The sequence below is a fragment of the Mixophyes fleayi genome, chromosome 2 (assembly GCF_038048845.1).
Source record: "Mixophyes fleayi isolate aMixFle1 chromosome 2, aMixFle1.hap1, whole genome shotgun sequence".
In the NCBI taxonomy this organism is placed as follows: Eukaryota; Metazoa; Chordata; class Amphibia; order Anura; family Limnodynastidae; genus Mixophyes; species Mixophyes fleayi.
The window spans coordinates 70,965,227-70,987,686 of NC_134403.1; the positions used below are offsets into that span (position 1 = coordinate 70,965,227).

Here is a 22,460-nt window from a genome sequence, read left to right on the forward strand (position 1 = left end):
TCTTTGGACAAGTGACACTTGTATTTGTTCACTTGTTAAGAGCAGGATGCAATACTCAATAGCCCACCATGTATTCCCTGGTCTATAAAATGCAAGTTTAAAGCATACAAGACTGTTATACATTTATCTACCATTTACTATTTAAACACTCTTTAATGACTCCATTGTGGAATAATGCAAGCAACGAGTCTGGTCTCAACCACTGAACAGAATAACAAGTCTGATAAATATTGGGGATCCGCTGCTTTTCAGACTTTGCTGAACTCCTTTAACATTTCTCTCTAAGTCTTGTTTTCTCCAGTAAATGCAAATCAGACACCTTTATTCCACATTACATATTCCGAGGACCATAATGCAGACTGCCTTGTTGCTGAAATTGCTGTACCATGGAAGTGTTTTCAAGGAGATTGATATAAACTATTTATAACCACTTGTTAACATACAACAAAGAACCATAAACACTCTCCTACAAGCTCAGGAGGTGGATGCAGGGGAGCCTCTAGATCTGGATGAATTGGAACAAATCCGATTCAACACTGCAAAAAGTTCCATAAAGGTCAGAAAATGTGTACATGCATTATTTTCAAAAGTCTCCGATCACTGTTTGAGACTTGTGTGGGGAAAGCGCCCTGTCCCTCACTTGGTGGAGTTGTCAAAAAAATACTGGACTTTTATTACCCATCAAATAGCACTATTGGGCTGTGTTTATAATACATGTCTCATACCAAAGACTTGCATGTTTGCTTCCATCTTTGCTTCCTCCTCTTCTTCCCTTTTAAGAGACAGGGCTATCCATTGAGCTTTCTTTTTTGAAGGCTGTTGACCAACCAGCTTCTCTTTTTCCTTAGCATATTTGTTCTAAAACAGAAAATGTCAATCATAATAGATACACTTTTAAAAAATCCTGTTGGTTGTACTTGCTATATCGGAAATAGCATCCTAAACAAATATAAAAAAGAAGAAAAAAAAAAAAAAAAAAATTAAAATTTTTCGGTAAATCCGTTTCTCAGATTCAATCTGGGGGGGGGGGCGGGGGGGACGGACACACACTCGTACCATGGGTTGTATGAGGGGATCAGAGTTGGCACTTAACTAGTTAACTTGTTTAATGTAACATGCCGACAGACCCCTAGTAGCTCCTCAGTGTAATTCTAAAGTCCCCAAGGAAGGGGAGTCAAACAACCAAAGAAGGGCAGAGGGGAGGGAACGCAGTCTCCCAGATGGAATCAGATAAATGGATTTATCGCAAGTATAAAAATCCTCTTCTCTTTAATCCAATCTGGAGGACACTGCTACCATGGGGACGTTCAAAAGCAGCCCTCTAAGGGAAGGACCGCTCTGACAGCCCTGCACATAAAGTACTACGTGCCAAAACAGGTGTCCGGACATGCAAACATATTGAAGTGATAACATTTGGTGAAAGTATGAAACGAGGACCAGGTGACAGCCCTGCGGAGCTGGTCCGCAGAGGTCCCATTCCATACATCCCAAAAAGCCTCCGAGTGGGTGGAGTGGGCAACATTGCGATTGGGCACAGGTAGATTAGCACTGACATAAGCCTGCTTGATGGTAGATGTAAACCATCTGGCAATTGTCTACTTAGAAGCCAGCCCATCCTCTTTATGGGATCAAACAAGACAAAGACAATCTGTGCAGACAATGTGGGATGTCTGCTGTATAGAGATGAGGAGAATCCCGCACCACATCCAGAGACTCCATGGGGTTAAGCTCTGGAGATGAAGCCGCCTCTTTGAACACCGGAAACACGATCTCTTGATTGATGCGAAATCCGGGCCAAATAGCACTGAGCTCAAGTAAGGCAGGGTCTCTTGGGATTTCTTCGATTTGGTATCGACATCCCAGAACCTAAGCCAGAGAGTCCTCATACAAGTATCCTGAAGCCTCCTTTAGGTGCAGGGCAAGAGGAAGCAGGTCAGAGTCCTGTAATCCTGTCGCTGGCTGGTCAGTCCATGTTTCCATTGCTCTAGCAGCCCATGCTGAAGACAGCAAGGGTCTGAGAGAGGTGCCCGTCGCTACATAGATGGATTTCAAAAATCCCTCTACTTTACGGTCTGTGCCGTTCTAAAGGGCGGTTGCCTCTAGCACTGGTAGAGTACTGAAGCAAGCCAGCCGTGCCACAGGTGTATCAACTCTTGGTACCTGTGCCCAACAGACCAAGTCCTCCACCTGTAATAGATGGAGGGCAATGAACCTCCGTGGGATAACAAACTTGCGGTCTAGCTGGTTCCAGGCCGATTCCACCATTTAACTTAAGTTCTGTTGATGGTGGAAAGCAAACTATGCGTCTCTTTTCTTAAGAAACCCTGGTCTGTCGCTCTGGGCTCCTCTAGGACCAATAGGTGCAGAGCTTGATGCACCGCCAGTTCAGGGTCGTCAATACAATGATTTCTGGAACATTAGTCCTCAACTTCTTCTTACAACGATCCCTCAGTCAGCGATCGAAAAAAGAGGGTTGGTGAGCCTGTGACGCTTGTTTCTCAACAGCGGAGGTCTAAGCCTCTGACTAAGGATGTGGACAAACAGGTTCTCCTAGTGAAGGGCCTTGTAGAGCGAAAGAGGATGTAGGACCGGTCAGTCCTAAATCTGCGATCTCAGTAGCCACTGGTAACCAGACTGCTGTGGTAGGATCGACTTCTACTGAGATGGAGGGGAAACCCACAGCAATAGCTGGTATCTCCTCCGGGCGTGCAAGCAGCTGGACTAGTGTTGTAACAGACTGCGCTAGCGAAGTTGTCCACACCGGTTCCTCCACTAATGGTGTACTAGTTTTGTCCTGCGCAGCCTGGGCCCTCACATCGCAGACTTTACAAAGTGGCCCGAGTCTTGTTTGTTCATTAGGTAATTTAACTTTACACTTGAAGCAAGGATTTTGTTATAAGTGTCCTTCCCTCATCAGACATTTTTTAATCGAAATCGTGCCACAAAATAGAGAATTCAGATGACAGTCACACAAGATATAGGATTTTTGTTACAAGGATACTAACTGATCTATGACTCGTAGTCAAAAGTAGCATCTCACAATAACCTGTATGTGTGATATTTATACATATACCCCAGTGGGTTATTTTTGTGAGCAGAATTCTATATAATACTCTGCTTGCATAAAAAAGCAATTCCTAATCCAGTTGTCAGTTATAAGACAATAAGTATAGTATGAAAGTATAGAATAAATCTGGTACTTAACCTTCCACAAGACTAGTACAGCTAGGCATGAGCTGTGTCAGTCAGCAGGTGAGCTCAATTGTCACTCGTTGCCTGACACAAAGTATTGGTAATTCTCCTGTTATAATGGTCGCTTGACGTGGCTTCTATAGTTTGAAGCCTGCAAACGACCTGATCTGCTTGTCTATCATAGGCTTTTCAGCACAGGTATGCGCTTACTTCGATCCTCCCCTCCTCTTCTGATGGTAGGACTTGGTACATTCCAGAAGATGGCAGCCACCACCGCTCCGAATACCGGCACTCTCTACCTTTGATGGCAGCGCCGATAATTCAGGGATCTACAGTGTGACAGCGACTTTGCTAAGCCGACTGTCAGCACTGAAATTGTAATGCGACTCTCACCCAGCGACGGCTGTATCGCAGCTAAGATGCCCAGAATGTGCTGTTGACACTGCACACTGCCTAAAGCTGTCATTTGAAGAAAAAAAGGTAAATAAAAAAAAAAAAAAAAGAAATGAAAAACTACTGCAGCAATAAAAGTAAGCCCAATTCCTTGAGGGGTCTGTTTTGTTAATATACTTGTAAATCAGTTCATCAGGACACTGAAGCATGGGTGGGCACTGCTGAGCTCTTTATTCAGCCATTTGCAGACTCTGGGTACATTGCACACTGGCCACACCCACTTCCCAGCATTCCCCATGGTCTTAGGGACCATCACTAAAGATTCAAGCTTAAACATATAAGGGAGTGTCTACAAACATTAAGCATATCTAATGCAATAACATCACATCTTCTTTTCTTTAAAGATAAGCCCTGTATCCTTCAGTATAACAATTTAACAATATAACATTAAGAACATCATCTAACACGTTTCAATGAGTCTCTCAGGTCTGCGTATTTCTCTTATGGGTCTTTCACACAAAGTCTGTGTATCGTCAACCATGTTGGACCTTTCTTCCATCATGGTTTGTTCACCATTATCAAGTCCATCATACATGTCAGATGAAGGGTATTCTTCAGTCGTGTTGCCATCACTATGGTTGGGTTGAGATCTTAAATCGACCCGATTTCTTCTTACTTCTGTTCCACGATCTGTACGTACAATATAAGATCTTGGTGCTACTTGTGCTTGCACAATACCTTTCTGCATCCAAATGCCTTTCTCATGATCTCGGAGACGGACTTGGTCACCTGATCTTAGATCAGATAAGCTTTTTGCTCGCCTATCATGGTACAGTTTCTGTTTCTCCTGTTGACGTACCTTACTCAGTCTCACCAATGCTGAGTTATGCGTATTAAGCAGTTCGTCACTTATCGGAAGATTTGCTCTAATCCTCCTTCCCATCAGCATTTGTGCAGGAGAGAGTCCATTCTGTAAAGGTGTACTGCGGTAGATTAAAAGACTTTTGTAGAAATCTTCTTTGCCGTCTTGTGCTTTTTTCATTAGACTCTTTACAGTTTTTACTGAACTTTCCACCAACCCATTTGACTGTGGATAGTGGGGACTCGATGTTGCATGGACAAATTCCCACTCTTCAGCAAACTGTCTAAATTCAGCGCTGGAAAACTGAGGTCCATTGTCAGTGAACACTTCCATAGGAACACCATGCCTTGCAAAGATTGACTTCATGCAACTGATTACGGCTTTACTAGTAGTTGTAGGTAGAGTCTGCACCTCAGGGTAATTAGAATAATAATCAGTCACGACAATGTGTGTTTTTCCAATACAATCAAACAAATCTGCGCCTACCTTCTGGTATGGTCTCTCTGGCACTGCTTGAGGACTCAGCGGCTCGACTTGTTGCTTTGGTCTGTACGTAAGACACAGTTCACATGTAGCTGTTGTCTGTGCTATGTCCTGGTTCATTCTTGGCCAATACATCACTTCACGCGCCCTCCGTTTACATTTCTCTTCTCCTAAGTGGCCTTCATGTATCTTGCACAGCATAATTTTTCTTAGTCGTGCAGGTATAATTCTATTGCCTTTGTAAATAATACCATTGACAACCGTAAGGTCAGTGCGGTACATCCAATAATCATGAATAGACAGTGGGCACGCATTTTTTTCTGCTGGCCATCCTTTCAGAATGATGTCTTGTAACACTTTCATTGTGATGTCTGTCTCTGTTTCTTTTCTTATCTGTTCTTGTCTTGCAAGAGACACAGGTAGAGAAGCTACAATCAAATTAACATATGCGTCTATCTCTTTATCCATCAGACTTTCAGAACCTTCACTTTTGTTCACAGCACGGGAAAGTGTGTCAGCAATGTACATGTATTTACCAGGACAGTACAGCAATTGGACATCATATTTCTGTAGTCTTATAAGCATTCTTTGAATTCTCATGGGACAGTCATGTAACGATTTAGCCATGATAGTTACCAATGGCTTGTGGTCAGTTTCCACTGTAAACGCTTGACCATACACAAATTGATGAAATCGCTCACATGCATATGTGATTGCTAGAAGTTCTTTTTCTATCTGAGCATATCTTGTTTCAGCACTTGTCAATGCTCTTGATGCATAGATTACCGGTTGCCATGTATCCTCATGTTCTTGTAACAACACTGAGCCTAGGCCAAATTGCGAGGCATCTGCTGAAATTCTTATACTTTTTGTAGGATCAAAGAATCTTAGTACCGGTTGCTCTGTGATGGTCCATTTCAAGTTTTGCCAACTTTCTTCTTGTTCATGTGACCACATCCACTCATTATTTTTGTCCAACAACCATCTTAGAGGTGCTGTTTGTTCGGAGAGTTGAGAAATAAACTTTCCTAAGTAAGTAATCATTCCTAGGAATCTTCTCACGTCGTCTTTGTTGTTAGGACGTTCCATGTTTATTATGGCTGATATTTTCCTCGGGTCAGGCTTCACACCTTCCTCCGAGACCACGTCACCCATAAAGGTAAGTGTTTTCACACCAAATTCACATTTGTCCTTGTTCAGCTTTAGATTCACCTTCTTGATAAGTTCCATTACTTGTCTCAGTCTAGAATCATGTTCTTCTTTTGTAGATCCCCAGACAATAATGTCATCCATCATTGTTTCAACACCTGGAATGTGTTCAAAAATCATGTGTATCCTTTTGTGATATACTTCTGGAGCAGACAATATCCCATATGGTAGTCGAAGGAATCTGTATCGACCTTCTGGGGTATTAAATGTACACAGCATTGAGCTGGCTTCATCTAGCTTCATTTGCCAGAATCCTGAAGATGCATCCAATTTACTGAACCATTTTGCTCCCGCAAACTGTGACATGATTTCATCTCTGGTTGGTAGTTTGAAATGTTCTCTTTTAATAGCCTTATTTAAATCTCTTGGATCCAGACATATTCTGAGTTGTCCATTTTTCTTTTCAACAATTACTAAGGAGCTCACCCATTCAGTAGGCTCATCAACTTTCTGTATCACACCCAAAGCTTCCATGCGGTTTAACTCCTGTTTTAGTTTTTCTCTCAGCGCAAATGGCACTTTTCTACAGGGGTGTATCACTGGAGGAACTTGCGTGTCTAGATTTATCTTATGCTCGCCAGGCAGACAACCTAAACCTTCAAACATGTCTCTGTATTCTGTAAACACTGATTTGCATTCATCTTCTACTTGTGATGTCACCATGAAAACTTTCTTTATCAAGTTAAGCTTCTCACATGAACTTAATCCTAGAATCGGTTGTACATCTTTATCCACAATCAGTAGCGATGTTTTGAACTTTTGTCCTTTGTAGCTCAGGGTCACTAGGCATGTACCTTTCACAGGAATTTCCTCCCCAGTGTAGCCTGTAACTTTCACATTGGCTGGATGAATTTTAGGTTTTACTCTAAAAGTCTTATAGTCTTGAAACGATATCAAATTCACCTGCGCACCAGTATCAAGCTTAAAGGGAATGACAATCTCGTTCACTGTTAAAGGAACAATCCATTCTTTCTTGTCTGTACTGCAAAGTTCAATACAATTCACAAAAAAATCTTCAGACGTAGCTTGTTCAACGGCATGCACTTTGTTTGTTTCACTATTGGTTCTACAGCATTTGGCAAAGTGATTAAGTCCACCACATTTCATGCAGGTTTTACCATAAGCAGGGCACATTTTAGGATTGTGAGTATTTCCACATCTACTGCAGATTTTCCTATTAGATTGCATTTTAGACTGCTTCATTTTAGAGAATGGTGGTTTGCTTGGCTCTGTTTTCTTCACCACATGTACAGTAGTATCAGATTCCTTGTGTAACTGTTTGGCTTGCAGTCTGGTCATTTCTGTAGATCTGCACATAGTCATTGCCTTGTCAAGTTCTAGGTCTTGCTCTCTCAGCAATCTTTCTCTGAGTCCATTATCAGGTATTCCACAGACAATACGATCTCTAATCAGTGAGTCCTTTAAATCACCAAACTCACAGGTTTTGCTGAGTGATTGCAGTTCTGTAACATACTGATCAAATCCTTCTCCAGACTTCTGATCACAGGTGAAAAACTTATATCTTTCATATGTCACATTTTTCCTTGGCACAAAGTAATCTTCAAACTTTTGCATTATAGAAGATAGCACCATATTCTGCCCTTCAGCAAACTGAAAACTGTTATAAATGTCCAGCACATCCTCTCCTATCACATGGAGGAAGATGGATGACTTTGTTTTATCCTCCATTGCATCAGCTCCACATGCAGCAAGATATATATTAAACTTTTGTTTAAATCTTTTCCAGTTTTCAGACAAGTTGCCAGACATGAGCATGCCTGCTGGAGGAGACAGCCTATCCATAGTTACTCACTGTTTGATGTGACCAGAGCACAAGACAGATATTCAGACACTGCGTGTCACAGCTTTACAGACTTCTGCAGGATCCTTTCACACTCTGAGCTCTAGCAGTCCAGTTAAAACTTCTTCTGACACCATGTTTTGTTAATATACTTGTAAATCAGTTCATCAGGACACTGAAGCATGGGTGGGCACTGCTGAGCTCTTTATTCAGCCATTTGCAGACTCTGGGTACATTGCACACTGGCCACACCCACTTCCCAGCATTCCCCATGGTCTTAGGGACCATCACTAAAGATTCAAGCTTAAACATATAAGGGAGTGTCTACAAACATTAAGCATATCTAATGCAATAACATCACAGGGTCTGTCAGTATGTTACATTAAACAAGTTAACTAAGTGCCAAGTCCACGCTCCCCTCATACAACCCATGATAACAGTGAACCCCAGATTTAATGAGAGCGAAATATTCATGAGACTATAGCCGATCCAATCCACTATGAAAGCCCATAGTTTTTTGTGGTTTTTCTTATGATTATGTATCATTTACTTATTACAAGCTACTAACAGGTTTATTCAGCATTCACCCAACTCCATGACAGGGTCCCCCATTGCTCAGGAGAGCTCACACCCACCATCGCTGTAATTGATTTTCGTCACAGCATTTACGACCCATACAAAACAAAAACCCATACTGCGTTTTATCAGTCAGAAACACCTACTTGGAGCACCCCTTCTCTCAGGTGTTACCATACAGAGACGAACAGTTGCAGATAATTATAATGGTATGAAAAATTTGCTTTCAGATGGGATAAAGATATAACGTATAAAAATAATAAATTGTGGTTTTAGCCTTTATACAGTAAAGAGAAGAGTTTGCAAATAACCACACTATAAAAAACAAACAAACTATGCTCTCTAGGACAATCACATTACAATATATGTGGAGAGATAAATGGGCCGTGATGTTTATACATATATTGCACAACCCCCCCCCCCCCCCCCCCCACAGAATATACAGGGTTACTTAGACTAACACAATATGGGTGACAAGGTAGCACAGTGCCTAGCATTATTGCCTCTCAGCGTTGGGGCCATAGGTTTGATTCAAACCAGTGCCCAATCTATGTGGAGTTTGTATGATCTCCCCATGTTTATGAATTTAAGTGCTCTGGATTCCTCCTACAGTCCAAAAATATACTAGTATGTTAATTGGCAAAACGGAGAGAGCGATGTGTATTAGGGAATTTAGACCGCAAGCTCCAATGTAGCAGGAACTGGCAGAATTTTGTTTTAATATTTATTTATTTTAAGGTAAATTGGACTATGTTTAATGAGATTTTCTCCTCAAATACCCTAGTTGATATATATGAAATAGATGGACACATTTTTCAACCTAAACAACGCTACAAGGGCCTGATGTTGCAATGAAGGTAGAGGTCCTTATAAAATGTGGGAACAGATTTATAGTTGGGAAAGGGTAGGTTCTAGATCAACTTTAAATCTCGGTATACAAATAAAGCAGTATTTGACTTGAATGCAAAAAAAAAAAAATTGATTTGCACCCCTTGCATTATAACTTTGTTTCTCTAGGAGCAAATGTACTCCTTTATTTTGCTTTGTTATACCCCTTTCATACTGCAGCTGGGTTTTTGCTGGGGCGAGTCCCGGCAACCCGGGTTGAGGCTGCAGTATGAATAACACCAGGTCTAATTCCCGGGTCGGCTGACCCGGGACTTTTGGTGGTGTAATTCCCGGGTCCGACCCAGGTCACCTGCACTATGAGTGTCGAGACCCGGGTATTTTAATCCGGGTCTCACCAGACATAATGTTGAGGTTTAAAAAAACAAAACAAAGCACATCACAAGAGGAGCCAATCAGAGCTCCTCTTGTGATGTTGCCATGGAGACCCATGTTCTGTATGAACAGGGTCTACCCGTGAATTTGACAGGTAAGAGCCTCTGTCGCCCCGACAATATCCTGGGTTCATATACCCAGGATATTGCCGGGCTGGCAGTATGAAAGTGGTATAAGTAACTCAGCATCAGGCCCTCAGTCTCACCTCACAACCCAAGATCTCCCAATTAACACATTGAAATGCTGAGAGAGCACTGCTGCATTGGTTCCTATGGATATTTTATCTCATCCAAGAAAGCAACACATCTTTATGCTACATTATAAAGATGCAAACATATTCATTTATTTAGGTTAACCTTTTTAACTAAATATTTATAGAAAAATAAAGTGTACAAAAATCAGCATATAGTATCTCTTTAAATGTGGTATCACATGGGGATGATTGGCTCACTTTACACAGATATTGCTGCAACATGGGTAATATTTAAATGATTCAAAACAATTACTAGCTGTTCTTATATGTGAAGAAAAGTGGGACAGTACAGTTAACTCATCCACATATGAATACAATCACCTAGTAAAAGTTAATACCGATACCTGACAGGTCATAAGGTGCATTCTCAACTCCGTTCCATGGACCTTGTGCTCAGCATTAAATGGACAGATGACATAATCCATGATTAAACCTGTTAAACATATACACAATAATCAATACCAACAACTGAGAAACACGACCAGTGTTCTGTTCCCTTGTCAATAAACATGTGAGAAGTCAACAACTATTAACTGCCTCACATACAATTTTTCTTTGTGAGCAAACTAACACATTTCTGCAAAAGCAGATTAATATACAACAGAGGTACAAATGTAACATCCCAATAATTTTAAAGTCATTTTTAATCAGATTGCTAGCTAGAAAGAAAAGATTCCTTCACACACACTTACCTGTATATGCTACTAGGAAATGTTAACTACTTTAGCAATTGTCAGTGGACTTTCTAATTTCTTAACATTCTAAATGAGAAGGTCTACAAGTGCAATTATATTCATATAAATTATTAATTAACTGCACTCATTACTTTCATCATCAACATTTATTTATATAGTGCCAACAGAATCCTTACCGCTTTACAAATGTCAACAAACATTAATAAAACAATACTGGCTAATACAGTCAGAGGTAAGAGTTTGTGATTTGTTGATGAGTCTTAAAATATTTTTTATTTACTTCTAGGGATTCAAAGTTTGGATTACTTTTATATGTATATTAATGCCTCAGTATTAAAACATTATGTTTTTCAGATGAAAATATATTTTTATTCATACGTTTTCATAATGCTCCAATACGTTTTATCTTTAGGACCCAGCAGCACCGCTGTGTTGCAGTTTGGTCTACATGGCTGGTTGGAGGAAGGATCTTGTTTTACTGGAAAACTGAGCAAAGCATGAAGCAGATCCGAAGAGCAAGCAGCACTCATGGCCACTAAGAGCCAGGGTAAAGGTTACCTACCCATTCACAGGTAGTTGTGGATCAGGTGGAAAACTTCATGCAGCAGGCTGAATAAAGAAATTGGGAGTACAGCCAAATGGTTGGGGAGACGAAGTTCTGGAGCACTTTTTGACAAAAGATCTAGGGGTATATTTACTGCGAGTTTGAAAAAGTGGCTATAGCAACCAATCAGATTCTAGCTGTCATTTTGTAAAATGCACTAAATAACTAGAATCTAATTGGTTGCCTATAGGCAAAATCTCCCCTTTTCTAAACCCGCAGTTTAGTAAATATACCCCCTAGTCTTGGTTGCCACATGTTCAGTACGAGATGCTTGGTGGACTTGCATTTCTGTGTTGCACTATTTTCTTGATCTCAATAAAAGTAAGCTACACTGCAATTATTTTACATGGGTGCAGTTTTTATTACACAGGTACACTTTATACACACTTATTTTTAAAACATGTGTTCAGATCTACAAGACCAGTACCAATAATCATCTTCAACCTGAATTTAACAACATGTATATGATCCAAATTATTTTTGATAAGACTATTATAGGGCTTTGCAGCGGTTTTAGATTACAGTGACTTAATTACCAGATACTGATTATGATATTGTATGATGTGGAGTTCTTTATGTTCTCAATATCACTGGTACTTTCCATAGCAGGCCTGGCCAACAGCATCCTGACTCTTCACTACAGCTAGCCTGTTATGTTTAAGGAACCTCTTAGAATGCAGACATGAATCTAACAGTAACTGCCATTCTAGTTATTAAAATATCCTATTTATAAGAGAGCTACATGAGTCTGATGAATCCTAAAAATTCTACAATGGTGAAAAAAATAATAATTAAATAAATATAAATTATGTGGTGGAGACACAGTACAAAGTTCTTTCTTCAATAGGTTATGATAACATCTACACATTACAAAAAACAGCATTATTGTATTTTCTCTTTCTGGAACTATCTGGATAGTGGGTTTCTAGATAATCATTCACACACATACTAATATTTTCCAGGTGTAAGTAGCCCCCTAGGGACCAGACTGTAGTATATTTCATCCAGAACAGAGTTAGCTTTTTTTTTTTTAACATTAGTTATTTAAGTTACGCGTGCCGTGGTCACACTGCAGCCCTGGTCTATAATCCAGGTTACACTCCTGTGCCCCATTCCTGCAACTTCCACCCACATGAGACCATCAAAACCATGCACTGCATGTTTGTATAACACCAATGCAGATTATATAGCTGCCTTTTTGGAGATTATGGGGATTTAACACTTTACTTCAATAATATACTTAACAATTCTGTTTGCAAGGTCGCCATTTTTTTTACATTTTGTATTTAATTAATGAACGAAGTTTGCCTGTCCAATTAGCAAATACATAATTAACTGGCACATTAGCATTCACTAGCTGACAGTCTGTCCTGCAGGTTGTATGATGACCCCCATCTCCGCGGCCTCTCTGACCTAACGTCCCCCCCATACATGACTTGTACCATGCTTTCACTGACTACTAGATGCCAGTGGCCCCTTCCCCCGGTCTCTCGCCACCTCCTCTGCAGGCAGCATTATTACCGTGGTGCCGGTGCCGCCTCGCTCTGCCTGCTCCTGCCGTGCAGCTCCGCTCCGCTGTCTCTCGCTCCTCCCTCTCTGCAGATGGCGGGAGACCGCCCCAGCACGTACCACTCCCTTAGCCGCCAGTCTGGGGAGACACGTGCTCCTTCTGCATGCACATAGCAATTATGCAATGATAGAGTTTTAAATCATCGTCAGGGATGTATTTACCAGAATAAAAACTAAGATTAGAAAGAGAGGTTCGCAGCTTATATACAGAATTTCATAAATTGTGCTATGCAGTTGGTTAACAGGGACAAATGTTAAAAACTTAGGGCTATCCCAGTCCCTCCAACATGATCCCTATCATGGGTACAAAATGCTTTGCTCTCAACTTCCAACTTTATTTACTGTTACACTTATCTGTGCAGAAATGATTCATTTGTGTTAACTAAAACAACATTCCAGTTAATAAATGAATAAAACACAGATAGCTGCAGCTGTAAATTAAATGGGTTTGGTGTTTTGTACCATGCTGAAGGGATCATGTACACACATTTACATCTTTTCAGGGGTGTACCTAACTTCTGCTGCTCACACTATATACCTTTCTAAGGGGGATAAACAATTATCTGCAATGTTCCGCTGAATAACACGGCTGCACACATTTTCAGGTAATACGGTAACTCAACATCGCGCATATCTCCTTGCACCTCTATGGGGGGAATTCAGTTGGCCACGTTACTGCCGATATAACAGTAATAGGGGGGTATTCAGTTGTTCCTCAGGGCGCCGCCGGAACAAGCGCGTTAAAACTATTACCGTTTATACATAACTTGCACGTAAAAAACGTTAATACGGTAGTTTACTCGCTGAATTTCATCTCGCAGCTCAGGGAGCGAGTATAAACGGTGCCCGGAGGAACAATTGAATACCCCCCATAGTGCTCAAGCAGAAATCGGTTAAAATTACCATATGAATAAATTTAGCGCCGCGTTACTCGTGGAAGAATAAAATTCCCTCCTGTGGGGTGCGAGGAGAAATCCGCGATATTACATCGCCACGGAATGCCTTCACAACTGTACCGGAGGCTAATTGAATCCCCCCTATATGTTGTGTGTAGTTTACCAGATAAAAAGTGCATGGGAAAAAAGGGTTGAAAATGCATCACTTAAATGTGTCTAAAGTGCTCATTAGATTTCATTTGTTTTACCCATATCCCCAGAGCATGTGTAATCAAGCCATGAAATGTCCTCTATTCCCTGTGGAATTGCAAGTGTTGTGTGTTTTTGTGAATTTTGGTGAATGTGTACATACTTGTATAGTGATGTAGTGTGTGCTCTCACATATGAACATTTTCAGCAGTTTATAATAAACATAACATTCTTTCGCCTTTTGGAATCTTGTGAGATTTGATTTTAGTTACAATGCAATTTGTGTTTATCTGTAAAACATTGGAAATTAACTCTATGGCCTACTGACTCAGCTTTACATACCTGTCAAGGCAGCTGATTCCTTTTCATAATTTAACAATGGTCTATATCTGCTTTTCACACTTGTTGTCAAACTGCAATCACCTGGGCTGAAATCATTATCTGGAGTTAGTCATTTTTAACATCACTTAGCAGCATGGGTCAGACCTCCTATGTGGGCCCAGTGAGGGTGGGGGCAGGGTTGGCTCTGGCTCCATCAGCCTATCAACAGCCCAACTGAAAAAGCTTCAGGTTATAGCTATAGTGAAAATGAATGACATTATAAGGATGATTTAATGCAGACGTACATTTTAGCTGATATGCATTTGCATCTAAAGCCTAATAAAGTTTTTTTCAGTTTTCTCGTAACCTAATTGGATGTAGTAAGCAAATGCAGATTCAGCAGAATAATACATACACCTTTTAGTAATCCATAACATATTTCTCATATCAGTGTTAAATACCCCACTGTTTGAGTGTGTTTTTCAGCCATTGTAAGAGGGTATGGAGGTAATTTGGTATCAGTCTATACATATGTAGCTACTAATAAGCAATTCACAGTCCAAGAATCAGGTGTATTCAATATGTATAACTGATGGTATATTTGGTATTATAAGTTTGGGCAGAAGACGTCATTGTGTCTCTCTCTTGCCATCGCCTATGGTCCCCAGTTCATTCCTGCTTTTTTTTTTTTTGTCAGAGTTGTTTGTTATTCCTTGTAACACTTGTTTAAAATGTCTGCTGATATGTTTATTTTGAATATTGTTTCGTAATATAGTTTCTTCAGTACTCCAATTGCAGGATAATACAACAGTACCCTTTTTTTTTTTACTGCTTTGGGCAATACAGTATAATCCAAAAACAGTTCAAGTGAGATATAATTTGAAAAAGCATTCATGATAGAACAAATTATTTGGATACCTTCTCAAACCCAGGATATGTTTTAGCATTTGTACACTACATTTGATTTATAGGGAGTAACATTTTACAGAGGAGGGGGTGCTTTTTTTTTTAACTAAATTAATTTACTCTGTACCTTCTTTCATTTATAATGATATCTAATGTGTTTGTGGTTTTCCTTTTTTATTTTTCATTGAATTAACACTTAAGCATGTGTTAACATGCAGTACCATAGTGATATATCAGAACATGTAGACATATTTTCTAACACTAGGGGTGCTCTGGCAGAGATTCTTACCTAATATAATGAACTATTGATATTAAAAGGTATCTTATTTTGTTGGGAATTGAGTAGGAATATTTGTGCCAGTACTATATTCTATTGAATATAATAACACCATAAGTTTAGCACCTGGTGTATTTGTTTTGTCTTTGTAAATGAGTCTGCTGAGATGTCTGAATGTATCCTCATCATCATTTTTTTATATGGCACCACCAATTTTGCTGTGCTGTACAGTGACTATTTATCACTCACCTCAGTCCCTGCCCCATTGGAGCTTACAGTCTAAATTCCCTAACACCCACCCAGACTAGGGCTGGGTACACACTATGCAGATGCGATATCCTTAACAATTTTACGAATGAAAAAAAAAAAGTCCCGATCAGCATGTATGACTTTGGCTATATTGGGAATTTTGGACATTCTTTGGTGGAGTGAGCAAAATTTAGTTAGGTTAAGGGGTGTGCGGTATACACAGAAAATATAACGGAGGGAGTAAACTATTGTATTGATCCATATAGCAAAGTGTAGAACTACGGTAAAAACCAGATGGTAATAAGACACTATAGGATGAAGTCTGGGGCTTACTACATTAATCTTGTCACCACAGAGTAGGTCAAAGTTAACCCCTTATTTTGCAGCACTCTTACTGCACTGTGTCTTGCACATTAAATGGACTGTAGCCAGGGTACTTTTTAACCCTTATGTTCCTCACATTCACAAGACCAACATTGCAACACACACAGCCCACTCAATACTTTTACCTTTGGGTTCTAGCTGGTCCATTGTGTAATATGATGTAGCACATGCCCTTGTGTTTCTAACTCCCATTGTCCTATAGATTGTAAGCTTGCGAGCGGGGTTCTCTTACCTCTCTGTATGTATTACCCAGTATTGTCTTATCAGTGTTTGTTCCCAATTGTAAAGCGCTACGGAATTTGCTGGCGCCCTATAAATAAATGTTGATGATGATTGACACAACAAATAAAGTTTTGGGCTGAGACTTGCTCTCCTTCAGATTCCCCACTAATTTATTAATGATGTGTCTCTCCATATATGTACTGATACTATGTATAGAACCGTATATGTAAAATTATGTTGTCTACGTCTGTCACATGGTGTGCTGTCAATCAAATGGGAATAGTGTTCTTTTGATGGAGAAGCAATAATAAACCTTTTGTACATGCTCCATGTTTTCCTCTATACAAGTGTAGTGTCATGGAAAAAGTGTTGAGAATGACACAAATAATATTTTTCACAAAGTCTACTGCCTCAGTTTTTATGATGACAATTTGCATATACTCCAGAATGTCATAAAGAGTGATCAGATGAATTGTAACTAATTTCAAAGTCCCTCTTTGCAATAACAATGAACTTTATCTCAAAAACAATTTCCACTGCATTTCAGCCCTGCCACAAAAGGACCAGCTGAAATTAGGTCAGTGATTCTCTCGTTCACACAGGCCAGAGTGTTGATGAGGACAAGGCTGGAGATCACTTTCATGCTGATTTAGTTAGAATAACAGACTGGAAGCTTTAAAGGGAGGGGGGTGCTTGAAATCATTGTGCTTTCTCTGTTAACCGCAAGGAAACACGTGCAGTCATTGTTTTGCACAAAAAGGGCTTCACAGTCAAAGATATTGCTGCTAGTAAGATTGCACCTAAATCAACCATTTATCGGATCATCAAGAACTTCAAGGAGAAAGTTGATTCAGCTGCGGGATCGGGCACCACCAGTGCATAGCTTGCTCAGGAATGTCAGCAGGCAGGTGTGAATGCATCTGCACAGACAGTGAGATGAAGACTTTTGAAGGATGGGCTGGTGTCAAGGCGGCCAGCAAAGAAGCCACTTCTCTCCAGGAAAAACATCAGGGACAGACTGATAGTCTGCAAAAGGTACAGGGATTGGACTGCTGAGAACTGGGGTAGTCATTTTCTCTGATGAATCCCTTTCAGATTGTTTGGGGCATCTGGAAAAGACACTTGTGCGGAGAAGGAAAGGTGAGCAATACTATCAGTCCTGTGTCATGTTAATAGTAAAGCATCCTAAGACCATTCATATGTGGGGTTGCTTCTCAGACAAAGGAGTTGGCTCACTCACAATTTTGCCTAAGAACACAGCCACGAATAAAGAATGGTACAAAAACATCCTCCAAGAGCAACTTCTCCCAACTATCCAAGAACAGTTTGGTGATTAACAATGCCTTTTCCAGCATGATGGAGCATCCTGCCATAAAGCTAAAGTGATAACTAAGTGGCTCGAGAATCAAAAAAACTCCTACATTTTGGGCCCATAGCCAGGAAACTCCCCAGACCTTAATCACACTGAGAATCTGTGGTCAATCCTCAAGAGGTTTTGGATAAACAAAAACCCACAAATTCTGACAAGCTCCAAGCATTGATTAGGCAAGAAGGGGCGGCCGTCAGTATGTTGCCCAGAAGTTGATTGACAGCATGCCAGGGCGAGTTGCAGAGGCCTTCAAAAAGAAGGGTTAACACTGCACATATTGACTCTTTGCATAAACTTAATGTAGTTGTCAATAAAAGCCTTTGACACTTATGAAATGCTTGTAATTTTACTTCAGTATACCATAGCAACATCTGCAAATAAAGGCCTAAAACCACTGAAGCAGCAAACTTAGTGAAAACCAATACTTGTCATTATCAAAATTTTTGGCCATGACTGTATACAACATGCATTGTTAACACATGTGAAAGTACATATTCTCTTTAAACTATTGTTTTTGTAACGGCTGTGACATGTGTCCATCTCTTAAATTCTCTATTATATTAACATTACTACATTTTTTTTCCTATACCTCAGTGTATTTATTTATTTTTAAATATAATAGAGTAGGTGTGACAGTATGGACTGCCTATGCCACCCTGTCTGTTGCTGCTGGGAACTGGCTGGGCTTACTTTGCCACAGTTTCACCCTTTTGTTGTTCCGAATATGCCCCTCCTGCCGCAGTATGAGGAGCCTGCTGCCACTACTGGCCTCCTTTATGGCACCCAGAACCACGTTCCATCTGGGTAACTCACTGCTGGGGTACTCCCTTGCTGGTGTTACATGGGCTGGTACTCCGGACCTCTTACTATGGATCACGGTTGCTGTGGATGGATCTCCCCCCTGGCCTATCACACTGACCAGAGCTGCAGGGCGGTGGTACCGGAAAAGCTGGGTCCAACCTCAGAAACAGCCAGCGAACAAATTAGATTTAGGGTCTAATCTGCAGGTCACAGAAATACAGCAATATTTAAGATGTTTTCAAGCAGGTCTTTGAAGTGATGTGTATTTGCTCTCACACTGGTTGAAGGTACCAGGTTATCAGGTCAGATGGAACATCAGAATGATACATTTCAGTGCTTTTTATACTTATTTGGACACAGGCTATTTTTAGAATCAGGATGCAATGTGTTTACACAAACATGGATTTACATGCATTGCAAATCTAACAATATTTACAATTATCTGTGATAGCTTAAAAATTCTGTGATGTCCTGCATCTTGTTTTTAGACACAGGAAATCTAGCAAGTCAAAAGGTCTAATTCACATGAATACTTTCTTCAGACAGTCGCAGGACAAACATTCCCAAAGAAAGGCACAAACCCCAAACAAGTAATTTTCCCACATCACAATACACAAAAGACTTTCTAAACAAAGGCTCATTGTATCAGATATATACCCAAGAAATCATGCATTTCCTCTAGCAAGGTTAAAACAAGTTTCTTCCCTGATTTCAGAAATAACGATTTCCTATATCAAAATATACACAATATCAAAAATAAGTGCATTGGCAATTATATAAATAAGCACCCTGCACTATTTCCTTTAAATAAATTTATACCATAAATTATTTATAAGTGATCCAGTCACAGTAGGAATATACACTGTAAAATATATATTGTCTACTTTAACAAATAAACCTATTATGCCCAGCATTAATATGTCTGCCATTATGTTTAGAAAATAAAACACAGAGTATGTGTATTGATAGGTCTTATATTTGAACCTATAAAAGGTACACCTGCGTAACATAGGGGAAATATGGGCTGCTAATCGAGTAGCCAACAGTATTCGCTCCCTTCCTGTACCCAGACACACAAGAACCAGAGTCAGGATACACAGTTGTGCCAAGGGACCAGTGGAGAAATGTTGGTGGATGTCAGGACCAGTGAGGAATTACAGCTCCTACTGGACTGACCAAAAACTGGAACAGCTGCTGGAAACATGCTCCACCGAATAAAGCCCGAAATGGATACCCCAGAGTTTGCTAAAAGACTTAACGCATAAGGGAACACAATTACAGTGTTATTGATTTAAATGGAGCTCTGTTGGCGATTTCTATTAAATAAACTTAAGCATTCTTTATTCTATTTGCTTGGGCATGAAAAGGTGTTTTCACGTCCACAGTACTGGAGGTGGGTTATGGGATGGGAGGTAACCCAGAAAAACCACTTATATGTGTTGTCTTTACCAGTTAACTCCAGGTACACTCCCTGCTGGTTGGTGCACCAATGTCATGACATTATGGTACTACTTATGATAAGTGACATGGACTGTAAAAGCAGAGCACCAAGGGGTGGAGTGCATTTACTCCGATCCACCTGAGGGGGGGAAACTTTTATATCAGTTCTGGAGATCAACTCAGACGGTCAATCTGGTGAGTAAGGAGCTTAGAGTAGCAGAGATAAAACTGCTGTTGCCACCCACCATTAGATGGATAAATGACATAGGTGAAAGTCTCGCTCTCTCTTCCAGTCTACAACAAGGAGACTAACTGTTCAGGTTCCAATGAAAATTCTGTATAGAGACCAAATTCTCATACTTTATGCTCTATCCAGTTACAGAAGAGTGTGGTATAAGTTTAGAAAGAAATCTTCTTGGTCCTGTAACAGGCAGGGGGTACAAATGTGGATGAGAAAGCTTCATGTTCAAAATGGTGATCCTTCCATGAACGTAGGGGATGGCATCACCCCATATCCTTAAATCATTCGGATAGGCAATTTTAAAAAGAAATTTACTATTTTAGTATACACTTTCATGGAGAACTGCACGTCTCCATTTCCTTCTACAAATGTCTGAACAGCCAATACAGAGCTGGCCTCTGTCTGAAGAGGGAAGACAGAAGATTGTATAAACCCATCACTTACTCAATCCAAGTGTTTCTCAGATACTTCCATCTGAACGGACTCATCTAAGGATCAGTAATTACTTTGTCATATTGGACTTATAACCATTTATTGACATTTCATACAACATATCTGCACCAGGAGGGATAGGTCTCCCCATATTAAACTGGATTACCTTGCTTAGGATTAATTCAATTCAGTTCCTATGCAGCCATCAGATTTCATATTGGGACTTTTTTTTTGGGACCCATAGGTTTCCTAAGTATTTTCTAGACCAGTGTTGGCTAACCTGTGACACTCCAGGTGTTTTAAAACTAAAAGTCCCAGCATACCCTCCCAGATATAATTCTGTGTATGTATATATGTGTGTATATATATATATATATATATATATATATATATATATATATATATATATATATATATATATATATATATACATACATATACACACACATATACACACACACACACACACACACAGGTTACACCCTGTCTGTTTGCTGAGTGGAAGCAGCTTTTTAAATCTTAGAGCCACACCTCCTGACGAAGTCCTCAAGGATGAAACGCGTAGAGGTGATGGTGGAATATCTGTGAGGATCACACTGATAGGATATCCCCACTTGGATGCTAGATACCTACTGATTTATGCCTGAAAACTTCTCAGTTATGGTACGTGTAATTTTTATGTTTTGGGAATAAACATTTTACTTGGATTTTACACCATGGAAGCGCCCCTGTCTTTTTGATGTTATAGGTGTGTTGCTGTTTCCCCGTGGAGATCGGGTGTTTGAAGGGAATGACGTGCAGAGTACAGTCTGCTGGTGTTCAAAGTATCGTGGACTTATACAACGATTAAGAATTAACACTACCAAATACTGAACTTTTAACTTTCGTGCGCACCGTTTCTGTGTATATATATATATATATATATATATATATATATATATATATATATATATATATATATTCTCCTTTTCACATTTTTATTTAGGAACAAAGCCTGTGGGCTATATTTTCTAAAGAGCAGTTTCATGAAATTGCCTGTTTTGACTTTTTTTTTCCTGGGCAATTTCAAAACTGGATTTACCAAGTGTCAAACTGCTACAGAACTGCCTGAAAACCAAAACTCCATCCATATTTACAACATAAAACAGATTTACCAAGCCATAGATTGCCAAACCACTAAAATCTTGCCATTCAGAACATAAGAGTTGGCACCATTAACTCATGGGAGCAATGATTGATTTTGGGAAAAAAAAAATAAAAAATTTTTTTTGTTACAGTGGCACATTAATTTTATTAACAGGTACATGTGCATGCTGGTACTTTTAGTGCATATGATGCAAGTTCTCTGTACAGCACTGGAATTAGTGGCGCTATATAAATAGCTGCTGCTATTTAGTATGCACATATACGGTACCCTTCCCCCCCACCATGAAATGGCCCCCTGAATATAATCATACATTATATTTCCCCCTTAATTCATAAGTCAGTGCCTCCTTGTTCTGAATGGCACAAATGAATTTTGTAGCAATGTTTGTCTGAGGTTTAAAACTACTGCATATAATTTTTTACTACAATCCACCACTATATGTGCAGTAATCCATAGCTCCTATGGATTTAGCTCAAGTTAGCAATGAAAGTAATGCCCAATTGGTGGAGATTGGTCTCTTCATGTTTGCACTTTGCTAGCAAGTTACCACCTAGTGCTGGAAATTTGAGGTCAGTAAAATCAAAATGATGTTGCCTACATTTGGCATAACCAAATTTTATATTGGACGAACACTAATGAAGTATTGAAAGTAACTACACAGACAAGAC

At 39.8% G+C, this 22,460-nt stretch overlaps 1 protein-coding gene across 1 annotated transcript in view; it reads right to left on the bottom strand.

The window, feature by feature from the left end:
- LOC142141111 (gametocyte-specific factor 1-like) overlaps positions 1-12,992 on the bottom strand; it is a 31,849-nt gene extending 18,857 nt beyond the window's left edge. Inside the window, exons 1-3 of the mRNA XM_075199241.1 lie at positions 12,871-12,992; positions 10,395-10,483; positions 726-858 (exon numbers count right to left, since the gene is read on the bottom strand). Coding sequence (XP_075055342.1) covers positions 726-858; positions 10,395-10,475 — 214 coding nt within the window. The 5' untranslated portion in view covers positions 10,476-10,483; positions 12,871-12,992. The remainder of the gene's footprint in view (positions 1-725; positions 859-10,394; positions 10,484-12,870) is intronic.
- Between the last annotated feature and the right edge of the window lie 9,468 nt (positions 12,993-22,460).